The sequence below is a fragment of the Camelus bactrianus genome, chromosome 4 (genome assembly GCF_048773025.1).
Source record: "Camelus bactrianus isolate YW-2024 breed Bactrian camel chromosome 4, ASM4877302v1, whole genome shotgun sequence".
NCBI classification, from domain to species: domain Eukaryota; kingdom Metazoa; phylum Chordata; class Mammalia; order Artiodactyla; family Camelidae; genus Camelus; species Camelus bactrianus.
In genome coordinates this window covers 76,666,017-76,682,891 of record NC_133542.1, presented here as the reverse complement: position 1 = coordinate 76,682,891, position 16,875 = coordinate 76,666,017, and the positions used below count along the sequence as shown (strand labels likewise).

The window sequence follows — 16,875 nt, the reverse complement described above, 5'->3', positions numbered from 1 at the left end:
CCCCCAGGAGGGTACGTGTGAGCCCCCACAGTGGAAGCAGGTCAGGTGAAGCCCGAATCGGCGTGCTTCATGAAAGCACAGCCACCTACAATATCAAAAAGTGGGAAATGCCCCCGCGCCCAGCAATGGGAGGCTCCTGAAGTCAATTAGGCTGTTTGCCAGCTGTCACGGGTGGGGACAGAGTGCCTTCCGTACCACGCGAAGTGAGGACGCCCAAGCTGGGCTCCGAGGCCTCCCTCTGCGGGGAGGGGGCGCCGGCGTGGGCAAGGCCCCTGGCCCAGCGTGCCCCCGGGAGCTTCCAGGTCAGACGCCGCGAGGTCTCTTCCCTCCTTGTTCTCTGTGCGCAGAGCCAGCGGAGTTGGAGTCTGGGCGTTATGGGTGATCTTTATTTTCTTCTTTCTATTTTTTCTGATTTTCCAAAATGCCTCTAACGAACATGTAACTTTTTCACTAAAATACATATATGTACATATATGTATATATACATATATAGAGTTAAAGGTGAAAAGGCGGAGGAAGACACTGAAGGAGAGGGACACAGAGCTGGACAGTCAGGGCCCAGCCTGGCCCTGGCCCCGCCCATGCCATCAGCGTGGGTCTCTGACCTCTGACCTCCAGTGTCCGGCACTCGGAGGACACGACCCTTCCTTCCTCGGGGACTGTCATGTAAACGGAGCAGCACAAGGGAAGTGAGGCTAGCTGAGCCCGGGAACAGCCAGGGGTCACAGCTCACTGACCCCAGGATGGGGAGCCCTGGTTTCCAAGGCCGGGGGCTCAGCCCGTGTTAGGCAAGGGCGCCCCCTCCCGCCGGGCCCAGGGTGTGAGGCTTCCCAGCACGGCCGCGTGCAATGGCCCCGGCACAGCAGTGTGCATACAGCGGGTGCTCACTAGTTGCTGAATTGCATTTGGGGATGACGATCTCTTCAACCACCCCCTTGGCAAAGCCACACACGCTGCCTTCAGCCCTGCAGGCGCCCACAAAAACGTTAGGGGGGTGTAATTCAGAGGCAGCGTCTCTCGTGCGTTTCCCACCACGCGCCTAACCCAGCAGGCGGGGCACGCAGAGGTGCGCACACACACGAACAAGGCTCAGTTCACAAGGCAGCGAGCTCCTCCGTCACCAACAGCTCCAGAGTTTCGAGTCACAGATGTGGGCACAGAATCTGTGGCCCAGGGAAGACGTGATTAACAACAGACCCCGGGCATCGCCTCCGTAGCCTGGGTGCTCCACGCACGTTAGCTCCTGCCACCCAGGCTGCCGGGTGCCCACATCTCCCTGTCCCTCTGAGGAGGGAGAGCTGAGGCCGGGAACAGGGCTGGGGGAGATGAGGTGCCATGGGCAGCAAGGACACAAGGGGGAGACCGAGCCAGGGAGATCTCCAGCCGGGCCACCCTGCTGCTCGGCGGCCCCTCCGCCCGCCGCCCAGGAATAGGAACAGCCCATCAGGGAGCCTGGAAAGGCCCAGACAGAAAGCGCTGTGTGCCCGGCCAGCACCAGGCCGCATGTGTCCTGCTGGCACCAGCATGACAGTACCAGCCCGGGGCCTCCCAGGACGCTGGGAAGTCAGCGTGGAAGGCAGGATCTGGGCAGTGGGATGAGGGGAGCAGCGGGTCGTCAGAGAAAAGTGCACTAAAAGTGCAGCTGACACACCCCAGAGATGGGAGGCTGCTCAGCACAGCAGGATGTCGGGGCCCCTGGGGGGGGCAGAGATTCACGGCTGCGGTCACTACTGCAGAAATCAGACCGGACAGCACCGTAGCAAGTGACAGGGAGAAGACCAGGCTACCCCTCTTCAGAGCATTTCTCTTTCTCTTTTTTTTTTTCTGCCGAGATATCGACCAGACATGCCTTCCCAGATACGCCGGGAGCCCAGTGCTTTTGTCCAGGCTTAAGTTCAGCACAGGAAGGCAGATCGTGGAAAGCAAGAGGCAGACGCCGCAGAACAGCCGGCCCGGGGAGGGCAGCTCTGAGCACATGGTGCTCACGACGCCGGCGTCCGCGCTCCCGGTGGAGAAGCAGGAGGTGGCGTCCCAGGGCAGCGTGAGTGGTGCTGTCGCTCCCCGGGAAGTCCTGGAGAACAGAAGCCATTCGATGTGAGGGCTCAGAAGTGAAGAAGAACAGGCAGAAACCGGCAGTATGTAAAGAATTCCAAAACATGGCTGCAAGAGTTTCTGGAAGTTATTTACAGGGTAAGACGTTGATCCTGGAATGAAAGGAGCCTGGCGTGAAAGGGCCTGCGAAGAGTCATCCAGAGCGATCACAGATAAGGAGCAGGGTGACAGCTGGGCAAACTACCCAGAGGGCGGGGCGGGCGGGGTTCTCAGAGGGGGCGGCCGCGGTGCCGCACAGAGCCACGCTCAAATCAAAGCCTCTTCCCTGTCCGCTGAGTCACTGGGACACATCCTCACGCGACTGACCTCAGGGGCGTGTTGGGTAAAGTAAAGAATCATGGGTGTCAGGCACCCAACATGCAGGAGACGTCCAGCGCCGCGGCCAGCGCATCAGTGCCCGTGTGACCGGAGACACCAGGACGGGGCTCAAACCCGCCTAGGTGCACCTGACATGCACGCGCGCACCCTGCCGCAAACAGGTCATCTGCTTGGGCATCCGTGAAGGGTCGGGGTGGCCCAGACTGCCCGCGAAGCCTGGAGGTTGACGTCAGCGTGCGACCACCCAGCAGAGCCCCGAGCCCGCAGACTCCACCCGGCAAACGCGAGGGGCTCGTCCCCCCCAACCCCCCCCCCCGGCTGTCCGCCCACGCTCGCCTGACCACGCTCCAGAGCGACCCTGGCAGGCCCCTGCCCCCTCTCCCCTCTGGCCTCTCCAGGGGCAGCAGGACCAGGACACCTGCCTCTGCCAGACGGCGGGCGAGGTCCTCCCGTCCTCCCCCGGAACAGCCCAGCCCCCGCACGTCCGCCCACTCTGCTTGGGAGAGCCGCTCACACCACGTGGGCCGACACCCTCCGGGTTTACCGAGCACTTTCCGCTCCATCCCTGGCTCTCTGTTGAGCCGCCACCCCTACGGGCAGCGGGCAGCGCGGGAAGTGACAGATCCAGAGAGACCCTGCCCGCCTGGAGGTCTGAACTGCGCCTCCTCAACTCTCCCCCAAACCTGCAAGGAAGACATCCTCGGCTCCGTCCCGCACATGAAGAAGCTGGGGCACGGGAGAAAGGACGCTCTGGAGGTCACAGCACCGGAGCGTGGCAGCCCCGCCCCCGCCCCGCCGGTGTCGGGTCCCGCAGAGCTGGGCTGCAGTACCGCCCTTGGCCTCTAGGTGGAGCGCACCACACTTGGCCTTGAAACACGACGTCAGAACAGTGAGCCAGGGTCTTGCCTCCCCGTTGTTTCCCGTGACCTCTGCCAACTGACGTGACCTCCACCTAGAAATGTCCGGGACCACCTCTGCAGGCTGAGCCCTATTCCCTGAAACTCCCCAACTTTTCCCAGTAGAACCTGCCCTGCCCGGTCAGTGGGAGAGGTGGGCCTCCCAAGGAACAGAACTTCTGAGGATGCTGACAGTCCTCGAAGACTCAGGAGCCACCCCGAGGGAAAACCGAGAACAGGCCTCTCGCGCCTGGTCCCCGGCAGGCCGCCGACTTGCCGGCGTCGGGCTCCCGACAAGGGCGCGCTCAGGAATCAGGCCGCTGGGCAGGCTCCTCTCAGGGCGGTTTATTGTCTCCTTTGGAAATGCTGATGGTTTAAAGATGTGGATGCTGTCCTGGTCCAGCTGCCCTGACCCGGAAGAGGTGATGGCTGAGCCACACCAGCCTCACCCTTGGAACATCTGCTCAACTGCTCGACCCCGACCTTGCCCTCCGAGGGGGAGTGGTCTGAGTGTTCCCTACCCACACCTCTTGCAACATTTGGTTTGCTGGCACAGGGTCCCAGGGGTCTCTCTCTTCGCGTGTGAACTGACATTAAACAGGCAGGGCTTACCTGGCTAGAATCCTCCCCATCACTCTTTCCTTCCCCCTAAAATGGAAAAACTGACTCAGAACAAGGGCACCCCTCCGCCGACCCCGTATACAAACATGCCACTGGCAGCTGAACGCAGGGCTCAAGATCTAATCCTGTAGGTCTCATCTGAGCAGCATGAGCAGGACACTGAGGGCCCAGGACTCAGGGTGGCTTTGCAAAGTGGGGGCTGAATGCAGCCCTGCATCCCCCTGAACCCAGGCCTGGCACCCACCCCCAGCCTGGGCCCCAGGGGACAAGTGTAGGCGGCCACCAGGTTTCACCACCCTCCTCGCCCAGAGACAAAAGAGGCCAGGCCTCTGAGGGGGCCGAAGCTCACTGTGACGTCTGCTATCCAAAGGCCCAGTTCCCAGGAGGCTGGATGATACCCAATTTTGACAACTCAAATGCTATTTTTTTTTAAGTGGGAGGAGGTAATTCGGTTTATTTATTTATCCATGGAGGTCGAACCCAGGACCTCATGCATGCTAAGCAGGCACTCTAGCACTGAGCTACACTCTCCCCCCACCTTCAAATGCCATTTTAAAGGCTCCAACTCTGCCACTTGCCAGCTGTGGGGCTTCTGTGAGCCTCAGTTTTCTTGCCTGCAAAATGGGGATGCCTCAGACGCTGGAAAGATGCCATCGGGATAAAACAATGTGAAAAGGCACTCAGGATAAAGTTAAAGAAAGGAAAACATCCCAGAGAATCTGACTCTTCGCCTTCGGAGAAAATTCTCAGGCAGACACCCCTCTCTCCTGTGTCACGTACTCCTTCTACTCAGTTCTCTGGGTTAAGGCAAAGCCTCCGAGGGGCCAGGACCCCAGGGCTGACTCGGACCAGCAGCCCCTGGACCCCCCAGGTCCAAAGGCTGACGATCCTTTAGGCTCATCTCCATGCGCTTGCAGAGTGATGGATGGACCCGAGGGCCTGCAAGATGGCCAAGCCAACTGGCCCGCCCGGCAGCTCCCAGCTCTCCAGGGTGCAGAAGCCCCCCACGCCACCCTGGGCCTTCCTGCCCTCGACAACAGTCCTCCCCAGTGTCTGCGAGTGCTGCTCGCGGGCCAAGCAGCTGTTTGTAATCGGACAGGCCCCGGCCAGGAAGGGGAGGTGGGAGCCCGTCCCCGCTGCGGGACTCAGGGCGCCACAGGGTGTGTGAGGACGGGCGGCCCCCCGCACCCCCTCCGCCCCACCACGGCCCTGGCAGCGCTGAAGCCATGGGGAGGGCATGAACAGGAAAAATGGAGTGAACATCTCCACTTAAGAGCAGCTTTCAATCTAGTTCTTCGAGCGCGGAAGCTTGAAGCCCCCCACAAGCCCACGTTTGGTGGCACAAGAGCTAAACCCACGGCCCTGGAGGCTGGGCTGCAGTGCTTTCCATCTGGGCACCGCCACCCGCACCGCGGAAGCTCCTCAACAGGGTGCCCGGCAGACAGGGGGCACCAGCTCTGCCCTGGACAGGAGGGACCCTGAGACAGACCTGAGCGCCCCACCAGCCGCAGGTCTCAGAACAGGTCTGCGCGGCTCAAACACAGCCCTGACGGCGGCTTCCAGCCGCTGGGCACCGGACTCCGGTCCCTCGCTTCTCAGGGGCCTGTGACCCTGCGGACCTCGAAGTCCTCCAGGTCTGAGTTTATTTGTCCACAAAACGACCCCAAGGCCAGAGGCCCGCCCACTGGCTCAGTGAGGCCTCCTGGTAAGACGCTCGACTTGCCTTCAGGGCGCCCTTGCTGCGCACCCTCACAGCCCACCTGGCAGGAAACCGGACCTGCCACCAGCCCCCTACGCTCCCGGGTAGCCCCAGGCCAGGGTCCTGGAACTGGAGGACTGCACCCTCAGCAAAATGCCAGCAAAGCTGCCGTCTGGGGCCAGCCCTCCAGCAGGGACATTCCTGGGGGCTCCAGCTGAAGTGACCCTGAGCAGAAAGCACCCCTAAGCTCCCTCTGGTCCCCACCCACAGCCTCCAGGCTGAGCCAGGCCTGGACCCACGCTGTCGCCTCTGCTGCTTGGCCCGGGCAGCTCTCAGTGGCGGCCTGAGACCCCGGGGACTAGGAGCTGCCCAGCTCTGAGCCCGGGAGGAGGGACTCATCACTGCGGTCAAGTCGTTCAGGAGCAGCTCACACAGTGAATCCAGGCCCCTCCCAACAGCAGACAGCGGGGTGTCCCGCCTCAGGAGTGTCCCCCTCCGTGGCTGGAGCTGGCAGAAGAGTCCGGAGTCTGCACCAGGAGCCCAGCCCGGGTCTTCCTCAGGTCTGTACAGGACCGAGGGTGGTCTCTGAGTTCTCTCCTGAGGCCCCTCGATGAGCCACGGCGGCTCGGTGCCGAGGCACAGGTGAGCACCCCAAACACACCAACACAGGGGCCGAACACTGACCTCGTGCCTGAAACTCACAGCAGCATGAAGCCAAGGCCAGCGCAAGCGCTGTGAAGGCCCTGAGCAACCTACGTGCTGAGTGCCTGCGTTCCCCGCAGCGGCCGGTGAGACGGGTGCAGTTTGTGCCCCTTTCACAGATGGGGGACTGCGGCATAGACAGTCCCTCCTAGGTGTCTTGGCACCTGTACTGAGACCAGGCACATTGGGATGGGGAGGAAGCAAGGTCCCTGCCCTCCCAGCTCACAGAGGGGCTGAGAGCCTGGGGGTCAGTGGCGCCAACTCCTCCCCTCCCCACTCAGTGTACTGGACTGGCTGAGCCCCTCTGTGTCCCTTAGGTGGGGATGCCCTCCCGCACTGATGGCGCCACAAAGACAGAAGTGCACGTGCTTAATGCGCTGTGAACGCAGATGAGAGTTGCGTGGGACGTGCCATCAGGGACCAGCTTCACGGTGACTGGGTGGACGGGGGCGGGTGGGGGCTGCACCACAGGAAAGGGCTGGCCGAGGGCCGATCCTTGTCAAACCTGCGTGGATGGTGGGGATCTGCTGTGCTGTGTTTGAAATGTGCCCTGACGACAACAACAACACAACAACAACAACAACAACTCTCTGGAGCTGAGCGCGAGTCGTCCCCTCCTCTCAAGGGTCACCTTCCCCGCCCCGCAGTCTCCCGATCTCTGTTCTGCGCTACCGCAGAACAACAGTCCTTCCTTAGGGGAAGGGAGAGCCTGCCCTCCAGGCAGGAAGGCAGGTGAAGCACCACTGCCCCTTCCAGAGGTGGGGCGCCGTGAAGACAGCGGGGAGGACACCGGGGTCGGGGAGCACCTGCCTCTCCCTCACTTCCCTCCTGGCACTTCTCCCCCTTAGGTGCCCCTACCCCATCATTCATGCTGATACCTGCACTCCACCTGTTTCAGGTGGGAGAAGAGGTCCTGCAGGATCGCTGGCCTCCCTCCCACACCCCTCCACTCAGCCAGCCGGCGCCAGCTCCTCCCCCCGGAGACTCTGGCATCACCGGGCCGAGCCGCCCCACCGCCCTGCCCAGGTGTGAGCCCTGCACCGCCACCCCAGGCCCTCCGGAGCAGAGCACCGGCGCCACCACACTGAGGGCCCCGGAATCTCCATAGGATCCCAGAGTTCACTGAAATGGAGCCATGGCCCCAAACAGCCATCATTTAAAGTATGAACCTAAATAGCATTAGCAAAGTTTCCCTGGAAAAGAATTACACTTGTGGGGGAGGGTGTAGCTCAAGTGGCAGAGCACACGCCTGGCGTGCGCAGGGACCTGGGCCCAGGTTCCAGCCCCAGCACCTCCTCTAAAAATAAATACATCAGCCTAATTATCTCCCTCCCCCACAAATTTTTTTAAATGAAATTTTAAAAAATTATTACAATTTAAAAAAAAATTACACTTAGAAATCCTGTTTCTGCACTTCCATCCAAGAACATGCTCTTCATCCCACCTGCTCAACGTGAACGCTTTCTGGTCCATGAGCTACGGAAGATGCAGCCCCCTTCCTCCTTCTCTGCATGAAAGCAACCGGTCGAGGGACCCTCTCCCCCTAGAAGAGCAAATTCTACACTGAGCACTGACAAGGGAGGCTGCCTCCTCGACCTCCTGTCCCAGGAGGACACAGAACAGCCTCAAAGAAGGAAGGGTTTCAGATTCTCCCCAAAGAAAAAAGAAGAGTGCGAAAGAAGAGACGTGACTGTAAAGACGGGTCCCAGTGACTTCACCCCAGCAGACATGAAGACACCGCCTCCCAAGCGGGGCCCTCACAAACTGAATCTGGGGCTCAGGGCCAGTCTTTCTTTCCCCACCGCACCCTCCCCTGTGCAGGACACCTACCACCCAACAGGCTCCTGTACTGACCCACGTGGTCCAGGGCCCCAGGGCCCACTGGCTAACAGCTGTCCTCCCCAAGAAGGCCTCGACGTTCAGCAAGCTGAGCCTACGCCGCACTCCCAGCTTTACGCGTCAGAAACGAAGGAGGAGGAATCGAGGCGGAGGGGCAGAGGCTACTCATGGCTGGTGGCGGCCGGGGGCCTCTTCCTGAAGCACAAGGACCCTGCCGCCGCAGGGCTGTCCCACAGCGAACAGGAGCCAGGAGCTGCCGGAGCCCCCTCGCCTGGCTGTGAGAACGGCACCTAACAGCAGCGCACACGCCCGTGACCGGTGTGCCTCTCCCTGGGAGGCGGAGGGCGGCCGTCACTCCTTCGGGCCTGCTGGGCTCACAGAGCCGCCTCCGCGCCTGTCCAGGCAGGTGTGGGGGTCACGGGCACTCCACAGGTAAGACGCCAGAGCAGGGTCTGCTTACATATGAACAGCAGCCAGGGGAAGGGCACACACGGGAAAGCGCCACCTGGGTCCACCAAGGGACACCTCCCTTCAAGCTCGTGGGGTGGGACCCCAAAAGCCAGACCCTGACAAAACAGGCTGGTATCCGACTGGCTAGAGCCCCGCTGGGCTAGCAGGGGCCTCCCTCTGATTGGTTGGTTTTCCAGGGGCTGGCGGGTGCCTCCCTCTGATTGGCCAGTGGCCCAGGGGCTGGCGGGTGCCTCCCTCTGATTGGCTGGTGAATGTTTCACTACCTCCCACTTTGCACTTCACCAGACACAATCACCTATTCAGGAGTCTGATTCCCGCAGTGCACCAGAAGCTCCCCCAGGGCAGGGGTGCTTGGCCCCTGCTCACCTGTGCACCTGCTGCCCATACCTGGCACAGGCCTGACTCATGTTAGAGGTCCACAAGCACTTGAAACACAGCCAGTCAGCCCCGAGTTCTCCACACAGGGGCCAGCCTCCCCTGAGGTCCCCCGCAGCCGCCCAGGGAAGATCCCCGCTAATGCCTCGCCTGCCACCCTCCCGTCACCCTGCCAGCAGAACGCAAGACAGTCACTTCCCACCTCCATTCAGGTTGAAATGCTCACTCTTCTGCACTGACAGATCGCTATTTTTCCAACACAAGGGTCAGAGTTTTTACAGTCAAATCACTCCCACTACATACACACATTTCGATGTCACTTTTGGCATTTATTTAAAAAATCAAAGAGGCCAGTAAAATCCCTATTGCAAAGGTGCTGGCAGGAAAGAACAGGGCAGAAGAACGGGTTTCCTCCCAAAAGGACACAGGCCTAGGAAACAGAAAATAAAGGAACCTCCCATTTCACCCACAGAAGCACCACAGGAAACAGGCTGGGCGCCTACCCCTGGAGCTCTGTGTAACGAAATTTGGAGAAAAGTAGGTCAGACTGTGTTCCCATTTCTTAGGTCTGAGTCACCAAAGAGTGGCGACATTACTCCTCGTGTGGGCTATTCCTTAGGTTGGGAATCTGCCTGAAAAGCCAGCGGGTGAGTCGAAGCTAACAGGATGATGGCTCAGACCGTGGGACGTACGTGACACAAAGTGCCCCAGAGCCCACCGAGAAGCCACACACATCTGACCAAGAATTTACTCATTCTATGGACCCCGTTCCAGCCGCCTGGGGCCGGGCTGGGGCAGTAATGGCGTCTGAGTTAGCAAAGCCCCTGCGGGGACCCATCCTGGATGCGCCCTTCAGATGGTCAGCCATCAGTCATGGTCCTGTCTCAGAGGGAAGACCACAGCCCTGGAGGCAGGATGTAGGCACATCCATTCCTATCACTGGGCCCCAGTTCCTCCTTGAAGTAGAGAGTGGTCCAAGGGGAAAGGGAGGGGTGTGCTGACCATGAAACGTCCCACGACTGCCCCAGGATGCAAGTTCCATGCTCAGGCAAGGGGTCGGATAAACCCACCCATGGGCACTGCCCGGGTCACCTCTGCTGCTTACACGTGAGGAGGCACCAGTGTGAAAACTCCCAGGACAGAGGGAGCCACTCATAAGACCAGCCAGTGAGCAGAGCCAGGAACTCCCACCGGGCCCCAAACCCACTGCCTCCTGCCGCCTCAGGGCCCGGGGAGGACATAACAGTGACACAGTGAGAGGGTCTTGCTCTGTGCTTTGTACACACTGTGCACAGAACCGTCTTGAGAACCCTGCAGGAGCCACAGTCAAAACCCCTTCTTACAGATGGGGAAACAGGCCAATGGCACAGCTGGTGGGGATGGAGCCGAGATGTGAACCCAGGCCATCCCGCTCCCGCTGCCCACCCAGGACGGTCACCCGCACTGGGTCTCCAGGCCACGTCCCGTGGCACCAGCAGCTCTGCCGGTGTTACCAGTATCTCCACGAGCCAGGCCAGAATCTTAACACTAACATTGGCCAAGTGCAGACATCAGATGAGCCGATTAGAGGGGAGAACCAGAGGGAAAGGCAGAGGCTCTAAGAAAACATCGCCTCCCGGGAGTGAAAAAGGACTCGTCAGGTTCTCAGACTCCGCCGGACCTCACTTGTCCCGGGGCTGGACCCACAGCCTCGCGGCCGCCCAGCTGGCTCCGCGGCCACGTTTCCATCTCCTCCTCTTCCATCTGGCAGGGGTGGGGTGCGATAAGGAGGGAGACGCAGCCTCGCCAGGAGTTCCACCAAGACATCAGGCCCTGCCTTGGCAGATGGTGAAAACACACGTACCTGTGCCTGGACGTGCGTGTGCACATTTGTGTACACCCACAAACACAAACACACATGTGGGTCCACACAAACCCACACATCACATGCACCCACATGCTTCAACACATACACGCAGACACACGTGCACAACCCTCGACTGGGCTTGTAAAGCATTTTCACATGTGTCGCCCCAAGGGTCTCACCAGCCCCAGAGCCTCCTTGGACAGACATGCTCCCTACACTGGGCTCCCTCTGGAGTACTTGCATTTAAAGAGCATCATAGCTATGGCCCAGCAATCCCACTCCTGGGCATGTATCTGGAGGGAGCTCTAATGTGGAAAGACTCATGCACCCCAGTGTCCACAGCAGCACTACATACAACAGCCAAGACACACAAGCAACCTAGATGTCCAGACAGATGACTGGATAAAGAAGTTGTGGTGTATTTATACAATGGAATACTACTCAGCCATAAAAAAGAATAAAGTAATGCCATTTACAGCAACATGGATGGACCTGGAGACTGTCATTCTAAGTAAAGTCAGAAAGAGAAAGAAAAATACCATATAATATCACTTATATGTGAAATCTCTAAAAAAAAAAAAAAAAGACACGAGTGAACTCATCTACAAAACAGAAACAGACTCACAACATAGAGAACAAACTCATGGTTACCGGGGGAAGGAGGTGGGAAAGAATAAATTGGGAGTTTGAGATCTGCAGATACTAACTACTATGTATAAAATAGACAAACAACAATTTCATACTGTGTAACACAGGGAACGGTACTCAGCATCTCGTAGTAACCTGCAGTGGAAAAGAATATGAAAGTGAATGTATGTGTGTGCGTGTGACTGAGACATGATGCTGTGCACTGGAAATTGACACACATTGTAAACTGACTATACGTCAATTTAAGAAAAGAAAGAAGGAAGGCATTTATAAAAGTTTTTTAAATACAGAAGAATTGTGGCAACAGTGCTTTTTCCTTTTGCAAACACCCCCCCCCAAGACAGCAGACGTAAGACCCTCCATTCATCAGGTGTTTCCTGTGTCTCAGCAACACGCTGTTCCCGTGGACTGACTCAGCCGGTCTCCACAACCACCCTCAGAGCAAGAAAGAGGTTTTCCGGCAGGGAAGGCCGAGGCACGGTGACTGGCCCCGGCCCAGCCAACCCTCAGAGGCAGAGAAACTCAGCTCACACTGGCCTCCCAACCATCCCCGCTGCCTTGGGTTCAACAATCTGACCGCCAAAGACTGGCCCCTCCCACGGCTGGCTGCTGCGCCCAGCATGGGGACCCAACGTGGCCAGGACCCTCCAGGCCCGGGCAGGCGGCACCCATCAGACCATCTCCGTGCGGGGCCCAGAGAGAGTTAAGGAAGGCCCCGGCCTCCCTCCTGTCCCCTCAGAGGCCCCCTCATTCTCACAGCGGCCACTTTTGCTGGCACAGCACTCCCGGGCCAGGCAGTGCCAGGGGCGCCCCGCCAACCGAGTTAATGAGGGGCTTTCCAGCCAAGGGATGTGGCCCCAGGAGAACAGTGGAGCGGGGCTGGGGATGTCCTGCCAGGAAGGAGGCCCGGACAAGACCAAAGCCAGAGGTGGATGATGAGGGCACTTGCTAAGGAGGCACTCTGGGGTGTTTCTGGGACAAAAGGAAGGGAGGAAGAGGGGAAAGGCCAAGTTTAGCATCACCTCCTCCAGGAAGCCGCCCCAGATCTCCCTAGTGGGGCCACCCTCCAGACTGTTCTCAACGACGCTCAGCTGGAGGATGAACAGTGAAATGAACAGTGGCTACGTGAGTGCCTCCCACCAGCCTGCCGGCCCCTGGGGCCAGGGCCGCCGCCTTCACCTCTGCCTCCCCACAACCGGCCCAGGGCAGGCAAGCCTCGGGAGGCCAGCAGGTCCTGCAGGTGAGCATGGGCCTGGTAAAAGAAGAAGTGGAGACAGCAGGCCACGTTGCAGGGGCAAGTTGATGACTTTCAGATAAAAACGGGGGAGGGAGGAGAGGAACAGACAGGGGAAGGAGGGAGGGGGGACACGAGGGAAACAGAAACACTCTGCTGGCCAAATGGACCGCCCCTCTTGTCCCTGGGCTGCATCTGGGCTGAGCCCCAGGCCGAACGCAGCTCCAGGCAGCGGGCCTCTCGGTGGGGGAGGGGGGGGCTGGTAAATGGTGGGGAAAGGCAGATGGAGCTCACCCAGGACCCAAGTGCCCAGAATCCGGGGTCCCAGCCCCCGGCTCCCTGGGCGGCTCAGAGCACCAGCCCCCCTCACCTTGCAGGTCGGGGTGAGGGTCCAGTGAGACAGTGTGGGCACATGGCTAAGAACAGGCCATTCTATGGGCACCCACCACGTGTGCCATCTCCCAGCTGCTGGGACCCCACCCGGCCCCCTGCTGCAAATCCGGGCTCCAGGGCGGGCGCAGCGACGGAGCCGTGGGCTGTGGGTGGCGCATCTCGACCCTCGGGGGCTCAGAGCTGGTCTGCGCTCACTGTCACTCAGTAAGTGAGGGGCGGGGGCAGCGGGCGTCTGTCCCCACACCCCTCGGCTCCACCCAACAATGTCTGTGACCTGGGGAGGAGGCAGAGACCGGCGACAGGGCCAGACCGCCAGAAGGCAAGGGCGGGGCAGGCGGGCATCAGCTGTGCTCGGCTAAGGGCGGGCCGTGGTGAGAGTCCAGAAACTCCAACGGGCGCGTAACGGGCAGGCTCTGGCTGGCACCCCAGAAACAGCCCTGGAGCGACATCGTCAGAGAGGGGACTTCGTGCCTCCACACGGGGAAGGCCCTCCCGCCCGCGGCCACTGCCGGCGGTCACAGCGCTGGGCAGTGACGGCAGCTCCGAGGCCTCCAGCCACCGAAGTCTGGACCAGAGGAGGGAGAGGCCTGGGGGAGCTAGCTTGGCTTCTCAGCCCCTCCCACTGGCTGTGCCTTTATGGGAGGGGGGTGGGAGGAGGAGATGGAAAAGGCTGTCTTTCCAGCCAACTTGATTGAGTCAGAGGGAACTTAACCATATGCTGCCTGTCAAGCCCCACAGAACCTGGACAACTCTTCCCACCGAATCACTGCAGAAGGCAGTCACGTGACCAGCGCCAACCAATGACGCGCCAAGGAGATGACCTCAATTTCCAAATATTGGGGTCATGTTTCATTTCACATACTCCCCTTTGCCCGTTACAATGTTAGGCGGCCCCAAATGCAACCTTCCTTCTCATTCCTTCACACACTTGGCCAAGAAGAAGGTAGGAAAAAGAGCCGTGTTCAGGGAGAACTCGGGAAACATCTGGCGAGTCCCAAAATGGAGAGGAGCGAGCTGCTGGAAGACGGCCTCCCCTGCATCTCTGCGGACAGCCGCTCCCGCTGGCTGCGCACTGAGGATGACTTCAAAACGGGTCCCACCCTGGGAGGGCGGGGGAGCTCTGTGAAACCCACCCAGAGAAGTGGCTTTTTCACAGGCTCTCAACATCTTCTGGACAAAAGCAACATGTCCAACTCCACAGCCACGGTCCAGGCAGCCACCCCGTGCCACGCTCGGTCAGGGAGAGAAAGTGGGGATGGACAGGGGGCAGCAATGGGGGGTGGGGCAGACAGCCGACCCCAAACCCAGGCAAACGCGCACTGTGTGCTCCCCCGCCAGCACCCAGCCCCGGACGAATTCCTACCTGAGTTCCTGAGGGAAAGCCCAGCAGAGGAGCTGGGACAGGGCTGTGTCCCTGGGCCAACATGGGGTCCCCTGACCACCTCGCCCACCCTGAGCCACATCACTTTCCTGGAGTCTGCTATTGTCCCCAGCTTCAGTGACCCCGGGAAAAACACAAAGCTCGGTTAGCCCAGGGCCCAAGGGCACGCTGGTGGCAGCTAGGGATAAAGACCCCAGGTCCCCAGGGCCATGCCACTCTCTCCTCCCCTCCCCCAGCCCCTGATTGGCCAGAAACCCCGACTCCTGTTCACCCGCTTCGGCCCACCGAGCACTCGCTGTGCCAGGAAGAGAGGGACTAGCTCAACTGGCAAGTGGAACATGGGAAGTGATGCTTCCCACACGTCCTCAAGTATGAAGCGGAGGAGAGAAGGGGGAGGATGGGGAAGCAGTGCCTTCTCAGTGGACAGCTGTGCACGGAGCCACTGCCCCATCCCTCTGCCCGCACTGTGGCTCTGAGCCTCATCTCCCCACCTGTTAATGGGGACTCAGGGGACTTCTGGGGCCTTGAGCGCCAGTGACCGAGGGTGTATGAAGACGCATCCCACAGGCGACCACAAAAGTGGATGTGTAGGAGGTCCCCGTGGGGGACCGAGTCAGGGCTGCAGGCACCCAGTCAGGCCGCTGTCAGTGCCGGCACGCCTGGTGGAGGCCGCCCGCTGGTGACGGCTCCTTCTAAGGGCAGGCCTCTGGCAGGAGGGGTCCCACATCTGCGCATCATCTGAAACCCGCACCACCTGGACTCCAGGACCATCTCCCTGCTTTCCTCTGTGAATCCCGTCTCTGGGTGGCAAACACAAGAAAAACTGCTTTCCAGGAGGTCAGGAGGTGGGTGTGAGAGCAGGGCTGCTCTACCACCCCCTGGGGCCCCTCAGTACGGCTCACTGAGTACTTAGGTGGAAGGGACTGCAGGAAGCCCTCTTCCCTGGGAAGAGGAGAGGCAGCAGAGTCTGGAGGCAGTGGGAGAGGATGCTCGGGAGAAGTCCAGGGCTGGGGGCTCGGCTCCTGGGATGCCCCCCAGTGGCCCCTCATCCCAGGAGGCCGGGGGAGAACTGACCCCTCTATGACTCTAGGGGGCGACCCTTCCCGGGTTTCAGGAGAGGAAGTTCTGCAGCGGGGCCAGAGCAGCGCTCTGGTGATGTGGGACAGAGAACGCCAAGTTTGGGGACAAAAGTTTGCCTGCCAGGTGGACAGCCCCTCTGGCTGATGCAACACGGAGCCCTTCCTCGGCTCCCCGACAGCCCCGCCGGCGCACGGGGTACCGTATCGGCGTGTCTCCCTCCCCGGGGCCCCCAGCTAATGGCATTTGGAGTCTCGGCCCGCGCATTCCACAGCCAAAGGGGGAAGGTTGTGCAGGCGCAGAAGAGGCCGGCGGCGCCCGGGGATGACAGCCGCGCTGGCCGCACGCCCGGCCCCGCCGCCCCGCCGCCCCGGCCCCCGGCCCGCCGCGCCCGAGCGCCCGGAGCCCTCCCGTACCTGCGCGGCTCGGAGGCGGCGCCCACAGCAGCAGCAGCAGCAGCAGCAGCACCGGCGGGGACAGCAGCGGGGCGCCCGGGCGGAGCGCGCTGCGCGCTTTCCAGCGGGTGTGGACGTCCATGCCGGCGGGGCGCGGGGCGCGGGGCGGGCGCGCGGGGACGCGCGGGGCGCGGGGCGCGGGGCACGGCCCGGGCAGCGGACTCAGCGGGGCCGGCACAACTTTAGGAAGTCATGGGAGCAGGCGCTGGCCCGATCTCTTTGTGGCGGTGGCTCTCGGGAGGGTCGGCTGGCGGGCTCGCCCACGGGCGGAGGGCTCGTCCTTGGCCCGCGGGGCCGCCCGGACCCCGCTCGGCTGGCTCGCCCTGGCCTCCCCGCCTCCTCCAACTCCTGCTCGCCTGCTCCTCGCCGCCGCCGCCCCGCGACTCGCTCCCCGTGGGCGCTCCGCCCGAGTGAGGTCCTGCGCCGGCCGCGGGGACGAGGAGTGCGGACCTCGCCTTGGGCGCCGAGCACTCTCCCCCTTTCCCTCCCTCCCTCTCCCCTGGAAGGCACCCGCGGAGGCTGTCGCTCCCTCACGGCCGCAGCAAATCAGAGCCGGCGCTGGGCTCGGCCAGGCCGGCCCCCGCCTCCCACTGGGCGCCGCGGGCGAGGGGGTGGGGACAGCGGGCGAGTGGCAGCAGGGAAGGGGCTGGCCCGGGGCGGGAGCTGACTCAGGGCGCGCGCGGCGTCCCCGCTCTTTCGGCGAGTGCGCGCGGTCGGAGCCCCGCAGCCCACTCGGGACCCCCACTCTGCCCGCCCCAGGTGCCTGCACCCGGCCGAGCCCCAGAAGCAGTGTGGAGGGGCCCTGATT

The 16,875-nt window shown here is 61.3% G+C and overlaps 1 protein-coding gene across 4 annotated transcripts in view; it reads right to left on the bottom strand.

Annotated features, from left to right (window-relative positions):
* COL5A1 (collagen type V alpha 1 chain) overlaps positions 1-16,553 on the bottom strand; it is a 143,430-nt gene extending 126,877 nt beyond the window's left edge. For 2 of the 4 annotated variants that reach the window (XR_012506641.1, XM_074362645.1), the window contains exon 1: positions 16,029-16,552. Coding sequence is in view for 3 of the 4 variants with exons in the window: in XM_074362645.1 (XP_074218746.1) it covers positions 16,029-16,149 (121 nt within the window). In the remaining variant the exon portion in view is untranslated. Of the gene's footprint in view, positions 1-16,028 lie in introns of all 4 variants that reach the window. The other 2 variants (XM_074362646.1, XM_074362647.1) reach the window with 1 other exon arrangement.
* Positions 16,554-16,875: the final 322 nt, after the last annotated feature.